Source organism: Chiloscyllium punctatum, chromosome 9 (assembly GCF_047496795.1).
Source record: "Chiloscyllium punctatum isolate Juve2018m chromosome 9, sChiPun1.3, whole genome shotgun sequence".
Classification (NCBI taxonomy): Eukaryota; Metazoa; Chordata; class Chondrichthyes; order Orectolobiformes; family Hemiscylliidae; genus Chiloscyllium; species Chiloscyllium punctatum.
The window spans coordinates 5133376-5143932 of NC_092747.1; the positions used below are offsets into that span (position 1 = coordinate 5133376).

Sequence of the window (10557 nt, forward strand, 5' to 3'; positions counted from 1 at the left end):
CCTTCTCAGAGACAGCTCGGAGCCCCTGGCCTTCCAAAATAAACCCAGCACAGAGTAACCTCTTAAAGTGACAGCATCATCATTGGGTAAAGGTCTCAGCCTCTGTCTTACTGGGGTCACTTGCAGTATGACAGTCTGAGGGAAGGCTGCCTCAGTATACCTCAGGATTGGCCCAGACACCCAAATACCTGCTTCGGCAAAATATACTCAGATACAGGAACAGGACCAAACATCTATTGAATCCTACAGTTGCTCCTTTACCTATCTCCTGTTATGTTACGGGAGCAACTCCAAGTCCCACCTCATTGGGTATGAATACTCTGTCAAAGACAGATCGCAAAGGCAAAACTGACCAGGAATTACCATGCCGAGGTAAAGATGCTGTTGTCCCAGAGGATCATAGGGGATGCTCTCTCATTACAGCGAGAGGGAGAGAGAGAGAGAGAGATTGGGGGAGGTTTAATGTGAGGGTCACAGTGCCTCAAGTGAGGGGAGAGATTGAGAAGGAGAGTCCTTCCTGGTAGCCTCCAGCTGATGCAGGAATCGAACCCACGCTGTTGGCATTGCTTTAGCTCAGTTGGCTGGTCAGCTGGTTTATGAGGCAGTGTGATGCTAACTGTGTGGGTTCAATTCCCCGCACTGGCTGAGGTTACCAGGAAGGAGTCTCCTCCTCAATCTCTCCCCTCACCTGAGGCACTGTGACCGTCAGGTTAAACCCCCAGCAGTCCTCTCTCTCTCTCTCTCTCTGTAATAACAGAGAGCAGCCCATGGTCTAGTAAAAATGGGATCCGTTTAGAAAGAAACAACTCTCAGATTAAAGATATCGCATTGGGTCAGAGATTCCTATTGCACAGAGACAGGTGCTTCCAGCCCAAACTGGTCCATGCTGATCAAATTGTCCATCCACTCTAACCCATTTCCCTGCACTTGGCCCATATCCTTCTACACAGGTGATTGTCCAAATTCCCTTTCAATTTTGTTAATATACCTGCTCAACCACTTCTGGCAGCTCATTCCATGTGCAACCCACTCTCTGAGTAAAAAGAAATTGCCTCTCAGGTTCTCTTTTATTCTTTTCTGTCTAACCTTAAACTGATGCCCTCTCATCCTTGATTCCCCAACCCTGGGAAAAGGACTGAGAGCATTCACCCTATCCATGCCTCTCATGAGCATACACACCTCTATAAGATTCTCCCCCCCCCCCCCCACCCCCCTCAGCCTCCTATGCTCTAAAGAAAAAAATGTCCTAGCTTGTCCAACCTCTCCCTATAACTCAGACCCTTGAGCCCTGGCAATATCCTTGTAAATTTCTTGTGCAGTCTTTCCAGTTTAAAAACATCCTTCCTGTAACAAGGTGACCAAAATCAAACACAATACTCCCAAGTGCGACCTCACCAACGTCCTGTACAACCACAACATAACTTCCCAATTTCTATACTCGATGCCCTGAACACTATGGGCAGTTTAGCATGGCCAGGTAAAAACAATGACTGCAGATGCTGGAAACCAGATTCGGGATTAGAGTGGTGCTGGAAGAGCACAGCAGTTCAGGCAGCATCCAAGGAGCTTCGAAATCGACGTTTCGGGCAAAAGCCCTTCATCAGGAACTGCTGAAGGGCTTTTGCCCGAAATGTCAGTTTAGCATGGCCAGTCCACCATAACCTGCACACCTTTGGACTGTGGGAGGGGACCTGTGCAGACACGGGGAGAATGTGCAAACTCCACACAGACAGTTGCCCGAGGGTGGAATTGAACCCAGGCCCCCAGCGCTGTGAGGCTGCAGTGCTAACCACTGAGCCACCATGAATTTGTAACATAAGCAATGTTGGAACTGGCTTGAGGGGCTGAATGGCCTACCCCTGTGTGTGTTTCTTTTATTTGATGAGGGAATGTGGGTGTCACTAGCTGGGCCAGCGTTTATTGTCTGTCCCTAATTGTCCAGGGGGCAGTTAGCTGTCAATCACATTGCCATGGGTCTGGAGTCACACAGAGGCCAGACCAGGTAAGGATGGCAGATTTCCTTCCCTGAAGGATATTAGTCAACCAGATGGGCTTTTCCGACAATTGCCAATGTTGACACGGTCATCGATAAGTCACCTTTTAAATTCCAGATTTTTAAAAATTATTGAATTTAGATTTCACCATCTGCTCCGGTGAGATTTGAACTCGTGTCCCCAGGACATTAGCCTGGGGTTCTGGATGACAATGTCCAGTGACATTGGACACTTAGGTCAGCATCTCCTATGAGCCATCTGGGGCCGTGAGGGATGCTCAGGGAATCCTGTCCTAGTCTGTGTTGCTGACATTTCACAGACAAATGGGCATGTAATTGGACAAAGACCTGTTACTGTTGGGTCAGAATGAGGGGGTAGGGCTGGACTCTGAAAGGTTGTGGAGCATGTAAACATCTGGCTGTGCTCTCTCCTGTGTAGAACGCGGGAGACTTCATCTGCACGGTGTATTTGGAGGAGAAGAAACCAGAGTGTGAGCTGAGCTTGAAGGTAGGTAGGGAAGAAACCATTCCCTTTGTTGGTCTGGGGTGTGTGTGTGTGTGTGTGTTTGTGTGTGTGTGTGTGTGTGTGTGTATACAGACCACCTCTGCTCCCTAACTCTCTCCTCTTCCCCCACACCCCCAGGTTCCTGCTGCAATGACAGCTCAGGAGCTGACTGAGGAGATCCTGTACCTGCGGAAACTCATTACCAAGGAGAAAGACAACTGGTGCTGCTTCGAGGTGATCGAGAGGGACGAGATGGGTCAGTTCCAACCTTTCGCTTAACCCCACCCCCCCCTCACCCTCCCTACCCCTCCGCTATCTCTGAAACTCTCTGTATGCCCCTCCCTCAACACACTTTGCCCCCTGGGACACCCAGAGGTGGGTTGGAGAGGTCAGGGCTGCTGTCTTCACAGAGAGAAGATTTGATCATGGTCTTCAAATCACGAGGGGTCCAGACAGAAGCGATAGGGAGGGTCTGTCTCTTTTGGTGGAAGATTTGAGAGCAAGAGAATGGAGGTGGAATGTAAATTACCAACAGGCAACACTGTGAGGGGTTAGGGTCTGGGGTGTACTGTCTGAGGGTGTGGGGGGAGGGAGGGTCACTCGAGGGGTTAGGGTCTGGGGTGTACCGTCTGAGGGTGTGAGGGGGGAGGCAGGGTACTCGAGGGGTTAGGGTCTGGGGTGTACCGTCTGAGGGTGTGGGGGGAGGGAGGGTCACTCGAGGGGTTAGGGTCTGCGGTGTACCGTCTGAGGGTGTGGGGGGAGGGAGGGTCACTCGAGGGGTTAGGGTCTGGGGTGTACCGTCTGAGGGTGTGAGGGAAGGGAGGGTCACTCAAGGGGTTAGGGTCTGGGGTGGACTGTCTATGATGTTACCTGGTGCTGTGCAGGTTGGAGGGAACACTGCTCTCTGACTGTTATTTGAAGATGAACAGTGTGGAGGGTTATGGGACTAAAGTGGATAGTTAGATGGAAAGCACACACTAAATGGGCAGACTGGCCTCTAAATTGTCACTATTTTAAAATCATGAGGGGCATGGATAGGATAAATAGACACAGTCTTTTCCCTGGGGTGTGGGAGTCTGGAATTAGAGGGCATAGGTTTAGGGTGAGAGGGGGTAAAGATATAAAAGAGACCTCAGGGGCAACTTTTTCACACAGAGGGTGGTACGTTTATGGAATGAGCTGCCAGAGGATGTGGTGGAGGCTGGTACAATTACAACATTTAAGAGGCATTTGGATGGGTATATGAATAGGAAGGATTTGGAGGGACATGGGCCGGGTGCTGGCAGGTGGGACTAGATTGGGTTGGGATATCTGGTTGGCTTGGACGGGTTGGACCGAAGGGTCTGTTTCCATGCTGTACATCTGTATGAAACTATGACTCTATCCAATGGATCTTGGATGATTCAAGCTCTCTGTGTTTTTAAAAGTCTTGGGAACAGTTTCTGTTTTAAAAATGCCCTTCCCATCAGCCTGTCCTCTCCCATGCTGTCTCCCCAGCTCCTGAATGTGGACAATCTGAGGAGCTGGTCTGTCAGGGCTGGTCAGGTATATGCTGTATCCCTGAACACTGTGGGGCAATTTCTCATGGCCACTTCACCTGACCTACACACCTTTGGACGGTGGGAGGAAACCCACACAGACACGGGGAGAATGTGCAAACTCCACACAGACAGTCGCCCGAGGGTGGAATCGAACCCAGATCCCTGGTGCTGTGAGGCAGCAGTGCTAACCACTGAGCCACCGTGCCACCCCATGGGGGTCGTGCAGTTTAGAGGAAGTGGGTAACACTTAATCACCTCAATAAAAACCGAAAGAACTGAGAATGCTTTAAATCAGAAACAAAGACGGAAATTGCTGGAAAAGCTCAGTAGGTCCGGCAGCATCTGAGGAGAGAAATCAGAGTTAACATTGCAGGTGGAGGGACCCTTGCAGCCTGCATAGATAGTGCCAGAGCTGCTCATTCATTAATGCAGGGGCATCACGGACAAATGTTTCCCATCCCGACCTGCCCCTGAACTGAGTGCGTCACTCGGTCATTTCAGAGTTAACCACATTGCTGCGGGTCTGGAGTCACGTGGAGGCCAGGCAGGGTAAGGATGGCAGATTTCCTATTGAATTCCACCAGCTGGCTCTGGTGGGATTTGAACCATACCTTCAGGGTTCCTAGTCCAGTAACATGACCACCCAGTCACTGCAATACCAGGACAGCATTATTCAGTACCAGTGCAGCCCACCTGAGGGCAGTGGTGTACCACTATTGAGGACAGACTGAGTGTGTCACCGTCACCCAGTGAAGACTTAAGACAGAGGAGAACACCAAGGGATCTGGGGATATGGAGACAGAGAGAGAGAGTATGGAGAGATTTCAAAGTTCAGGCTTCGAGCAGCCAGTGAGCACGATGTGTCTGTGTAACAGGAGCTCATTGAGAAACATGAGCAGTTGTGCAGCTGTGTGCAGTCAGAGTTTAGGAAGAGGTTGCGGGAGTTAGCAGTTACTGGTGCAGCACTGAATCTGGGGCTTGTGTTAGAGTCTGGGATTGTAGGAACACTCCGAGTTCAGGGGATGCAGAGGGGTTGAGGGGTTTCTGAGCATGTGGGTCATACTGGAATCGATAACAGAGATCGTGAGGGACTGACTGCACACAGGGATTTAAGAATAAAGATGTGGATTTAACAATAGACAATGGGAATCCAACAGCAGGAAAACACAGGAGGGTCAGTGCTGAGGGAGTGGGCACTGTCGGAGGGTCAGTGCTGAGGGAGTACCACACTGTCGGAGGGTCAGTGCTGAGGGAGTGGGCACTGTCGGAGGGTCAGTGCTGATGGAGTACCACACTGTCGGAGGGTCAGTGCTGAGGGAGTACCACACTGTCGGAGGGTCAGTGCTGAGGGAGTGCCCAACTGTCGGAGGGACAGTGCTGAGGGAGTGCCCAACTGTCGGAGGGTCAGTGCTGAGGGAGCGCCGCACTGTCGGAGGGTCAGTGCTAAGGGAGCGCCGCACTGTCGGAGGGTCAGTGCTGAGGGAGTGCTGCACTGTTGGAGGGTCAGTGCTGAGGGAGTGCTGCACTGTCGGAGGGTCAGTGCTGAGGGAGTGCTGCACTGTCGGAGGGTCAGTGCTGAGGGAGTGCTGCACTGTCGGAGGGTCAGTGCTGAGGGAGTGCCGCACTGTCAGAGGGTCAGTGCTGAGGGAGATGGAGTATGATGTGAAATTGGTCACTGAGTTTGGAAGAGTGAGAAACTGGGAACGGCTTTGAATTTCTGAGGAACAGATAGATTGCAGTATTGAGAGACAGTAGAGGGGTACCATCTATTAATAGGATGCTGCCCTTTCTTCCAGGATGGAATAGGAGTTTTGTTTTTATTCTGTGATGGGATGAGGGTGTTTGTGGCCAGGCTTGTATTTATCGCCCCTCTCCAAGTGCAGCGATGGTCTGCTCTCCCCATTCTGGGAGGATTGCAGATGTCCTTCCCTGAAGGGCATTCCTGCTTCAGATGGGTTTTTATAACAATCGGCAACGGACTCTTAATTCCAGATTTTTATTGAATTAAAATTCCACCGTCTGCTGTGGTAGGATTCGGACCTGGGTCCCGGGAACATGAACCGGATCTCCGGATTAATAGCCCTCCCAAAAGTTGCCTTTCCCATGCGCTTCAGTCAGAGAGGCCTTTGGGTGCGGTGTGCGGGTTTGGATCCTTATTTCCGGGAGGATATTAAATATATCGGAGCTGTTTTCCAATTGATATCTGGAGGGAGTGGGATTTCTTTGCCCAGTGTTTCAGGTGGGGTTCAGAGAGGGAGGGGGGACCAGATTGGAGTGTGTCTGACCCTGAACGGTCTGGACTTGGAGGGTGTGGGAGGGATGTTCCCAGGACCAGGGGGGCGCTGTTTTACAGTTAGGGGGTCGCCCTCCCAGGTCAGAGATGAGGGGTATTGTCGATTTCCAGAGGGTTTGGGTGCCTTTGGGAGTGAAGGGGCGATGTGGGTCTGTCGGTCAGGGAGTTAGGGATTTTCATGGGAATGGTGCAGTCTGGAAGAGTCCGGTGTTGGAATCTCGGGCTGGGAGCTCGGTGCTCGGGAATTGCCCCCCCACAAAGTCGGGGTGAATGGTGGGGGGTGGGGGGGGGGGAGGGTGTGGTGTCACCTGTCTCCTCATGTGGTTTGTCCCGTCCTGTGGCCAATGCTTCTCATTCGGCCATGGGAACGTGGCACTGACAAACAATCCAGCCCCGTCATTGGCTGCTCTGTCGTTCACTGAGGTCATGTGTCACTGAGTCATAGAGATGTACTGCACGGAAACAGACCCTTCGGTCCAACCCGTCCATGCCGACCAGATACCCCAACTCAATCTAGTCCCACCTGCCAGCACCCAGCCCATATCCCTCCAAACCCTTCCTATTCATATACCCATCCAAATGCCTCTTAAATGTTGCAATTGTACCAGCCTCCACCACATCCTCTGGCAGCTCATTCCATACACGTACCACCCTCTGCGTGAAAAGGTTGCCCCTTAGGTCTCTTTTATATCTTTCCCCTCTCACCCTAAACCTATGCCTTCTAGTTCTGGACTCCCCGGCCCCAGGGAAAAGACTTTGTCTATTTATCCTATCCATGTCCCCCATGATTTTATAAACCTCGATAAGGTCACCCCCTCAGCCTCCGACGCTCCAGGGAAAACAGCCCCAGCCTGTTCAGCCTCTCCCTGTAGCTCAAATCCTCCAACCCTGGCAACATCCTTGTAAATCTTTTCTGAACCCTTTCAAGTTTCACAACATCTTTCCGATAGGAAGGAGACCAGAATCGCACACAATATTCCAACAGTGGCCTAACCAATGTACTGTACAGCCGCAACATGACCTTCAAACTCCTATTGGGAGAGAGGGTGGAACGTTGTCTCTAACAGGGAGAAAGGAATCGAAGGTTACGCTATTGGTGGGGGGGGGGGGGGAGTGAAAGGGAGGGAAAGTGGGAGAAGGCTACAGTGGAGCAGAAACAGCAGCATGGAATAGATGGGCCAAATGGCCTGTTTTTGTGTTACTAGCACTGTGATGTTGCTATGGTGTGCCCGTTAGTTTGATACATTAATTCCCGGGTTTTAACAATGTCCATTTCTGTTTCAGAACGACCACTACATTACACTGAGAAGGTTTTACCCATCCTCCACTCGCTGGGCACTGACAGTTACCTGGTGGTGAAGAAGAACATGGCCGTTGAGAACATGTTGATGTATCTGGGTATGTACCCCACCTGCAGTGACCTGACCACTGGGTCTCAGTGTGAGGGAGGGGGCTGGGACAGTCACTGCCCATACACCGGCCTGGGGAGAGGGAGATGGAGCTGGGGCCTGAGGAGAGGGAGATGGAGCTGGGGCCTGAGGCCTGGGGAGAGGGAGCTGGGAGCTGGGGCCTGGGGAGAGGGAGATGGAGCTGGGGCCTGAGGAGAGGAAGAGGGAAATGGGACCTGAGGCCTGGGGAGAGGAAGAGGGAGCTGGGGCCTGGGGAGAGGGAGCTGGGGCCTGGGGCCTGGGGAGAGGGAGCTGGAGCTGGGGCCTGAGGCCTGGGGAGAGGGAGCTGGGAGCTGGGGCCTGGGGAGAGGGAGATGGAGCTGGGGCCTGAGGCCTGGGGAGAGGGAGCTGGGAGCTGAGGAGAGGGAGAGGGAGCTGGGAGCTGGGGCCTGGGGAGAGGGAGCTGGGAGCTGAGGAGAGGGAGAGGGAGAGGGAGAGGGAGCTGGGAGCTGGGGCCTGGGGAGAGGGATCTGGGACCCGGGTAGAGGGAGCTGGGTCTGGGCATTCCCATGTCTAGATTGTGAGGGGTGTATTTCTGGAACACACTAGGGGGGTGGAGAGACAGTGGGAAAAGAGCAGTGGTTAGCACTGCTGCCTCACAGCGCCAGAGACCCGGGTTCAATTCCCGCCTCAGGCGACTGACTGTGTGGAGTTTGCACGTTCTCCCCGTGTCTGCGTGGGTTTCCTCCGGGTGCTCCGGTTTCCTCCCACACTCCAAAGATGTGCAGGTCAGGTGAATTGGCCATGCTAAATTGCCCGTAGTGTTAGGTAAGGGGTAGATGTAGATGTAGATGCAGATGTAAGGGTATGGGTGGGTTACGCTTCGGCGGGGCGGTGTGGACTTGTTGGGCCGAAGGGCCTGTTTCCACACTGTAAGTAATCTAATCTAATCTAATCTAATGAAGAGGGGAGGAGTGTGAGTAAAGGGGGTGGGTGGGGGGGTGTAGGGGGAGGGAGAATGTGAGGAGGGGAATGGTTCCAGCGATGAGGATTGTCATTTCCGCGGATGGAGTTGGGAGGCCGCGTTCAGAAAAGAGAAAGCTGAGGGAAGATTTGATCAAAATCCTGAGGCAACTGAGCAGAACAAATCGGGAGAAACAGTTTCAGTTTCTGCCACAACTGAGTAAGAGAGGCACAGTCCGAAGGAGGGACATTCGGGCCTGGAATGTTCCGCCTGAGAGAGTGGGGGGCGGTAGCTTCACTCGTGAAGGGGTGGTTATTGAAAGTTCATGCATTTAAGATTGGAGCATCTGTGTACTCTATGCTACTTTCTCCCCCACCCCCACCCTCCTCTCATTTATCTCTCCACCCTTCAGGCTCTCTGCCTCATTCCTGATGAAGGGCTTTTGCCCGAAACGTCGGTTTTTCCTGCTCCCTCGGATGCTGCCTGAACTGCTGTGCTTTTCCAGCACCACTCTAATCCAGAATCTGGTTTCCAGCATCTGCAGTCATTGTTTTTATCTTGTATACCCTTGAGTTTCAAAGACTGAGAGGGGATCTGATTGAGACATATAAGATTATTAAAGGTTTGGAGACTCTGGAGGCAGGAAACATGTTTCCGCTGATGGGTGAGTCCCGAACCAGAGGACACAGCTTAACAATAAGGGGTAGGCCATTTAGAACAGAGTTGAGGAGAGACATCTTCACCCAGAGAGTGGTGGCTGTGTGGAATGCTCTGCCCCAGAGGGCAGTGGAGGCCAAGTCTCTGGATACTTTCAAGAAAGAATTGGAGAGAGCTCTTAGGGATAGTGGAATCAAGGGTTATGGGGATAAGGCAGGAACAGGAAAATGATTGAGGATGATCAGCCATGATCATAATGAATGGTGATGCTGGCTCGAAGGGCAGAATGGCCTACTCCTGCACCTATTGTCTATTGTCTATTTATTGTGAGAGGGTGGCACTGATTCAATTGTTATTACAGAGAGCCAGCATGGTGGTGATGGGCTGAATGGCCTCCTGTGCTGTCACCATTCTGTAACTCTAGTTCCGGGGATTGGGGAAGTTCACGGGGAAAGGCTGGTTTGGGGTGACTCAGGAACATGGGAAGAGAAGGTTGGGATGTGGGTCAGTTAACAGCAGCACGTTAGCAGAGTGGGGAACGTTGGTGCAAAACAAGACAAGTGATCCCAGCTTTGTTTATTCCCCTGGGGTGTGTGATTGTCACTGGCTGGGCCAACGCCCTGAGGGAGGGAATTCCAGGATTGTGACCCAGCGACACTGAAGGAACAATGATATATTTCCAAGTCAGGCTGATGAGGGGGTTGGAGGGGAACTTGCAGGGGGTGGTGTTCCCATGTATCTGCTGTCCTTGTCCTTCTAGATGGAAATGGTCGTGGTTTTGGAAGGAGCTGCCTGAGGATCTTTGGTGAATCTCTGCAGTGCATCTTGTAGATGGTACACACTGCAGCTACTGAGCGACGGTGGGGGGAGGGAGGGGGATGTTTGTGGATGTGGTGCCAATCAAGCAGGAGCTGCTTTGTCCAGGATTGGTGTCAAGCGCAACCATTTATTTCTCAGGTGAAACCTTGTCAAAGATGGTGCTGACTACGGAGAGTCCAAATGGTGGGATTTGGATCATCCTGTTGTGGCATCCCTCTGAAAGCTGCCTGGGGGGGGGGGGGTGCGATGGCCCACTGATATTATCCAGAGACCCAGATAACGTTCTGAGGACCTGGCTTCAAATCCCACCACGGCAGATAGTAGAATTTGAATTCAATTTAAAAAAGGAATCTGGAAATAAGAGTCTAATTATGGCCATGGATTGTTGGAAAAATCC

The 10557-nt window shown here is 52.1% G+C and overlaps 1 protein-coding gene across 1 annotated transcript in view; it reads left to right on the forward strand.

Annotated features, from left to right (window-relative positions):
- Positions 1-10557, forward strand: part of LOC140481047 (arf-GAP with Rho-GAP domain, ANK repeat and PH domain-containing protein 1-like) — a 181416-nt gene that overhangs the window by 153017 nt on the left and 17842 nt on the right. Inside the window, exons 25-28 of the mRNA XM_072576641.1 lie at positions 2433-2501; positions 2637-2754; positions 7617-7793; positions 9766-9833. Coding sequence (XP_072432742.1) covers positions 2433-2501; positions 2637-2754; positions 7617-7793; positions 9766-9833 — 432 coding nt within the window. The remainder of the gene's footprint in view (positions 1-2432; positions 2502-2636; positions 2755-7616; positions 7794-9765; positions 9834-10557) is intronic.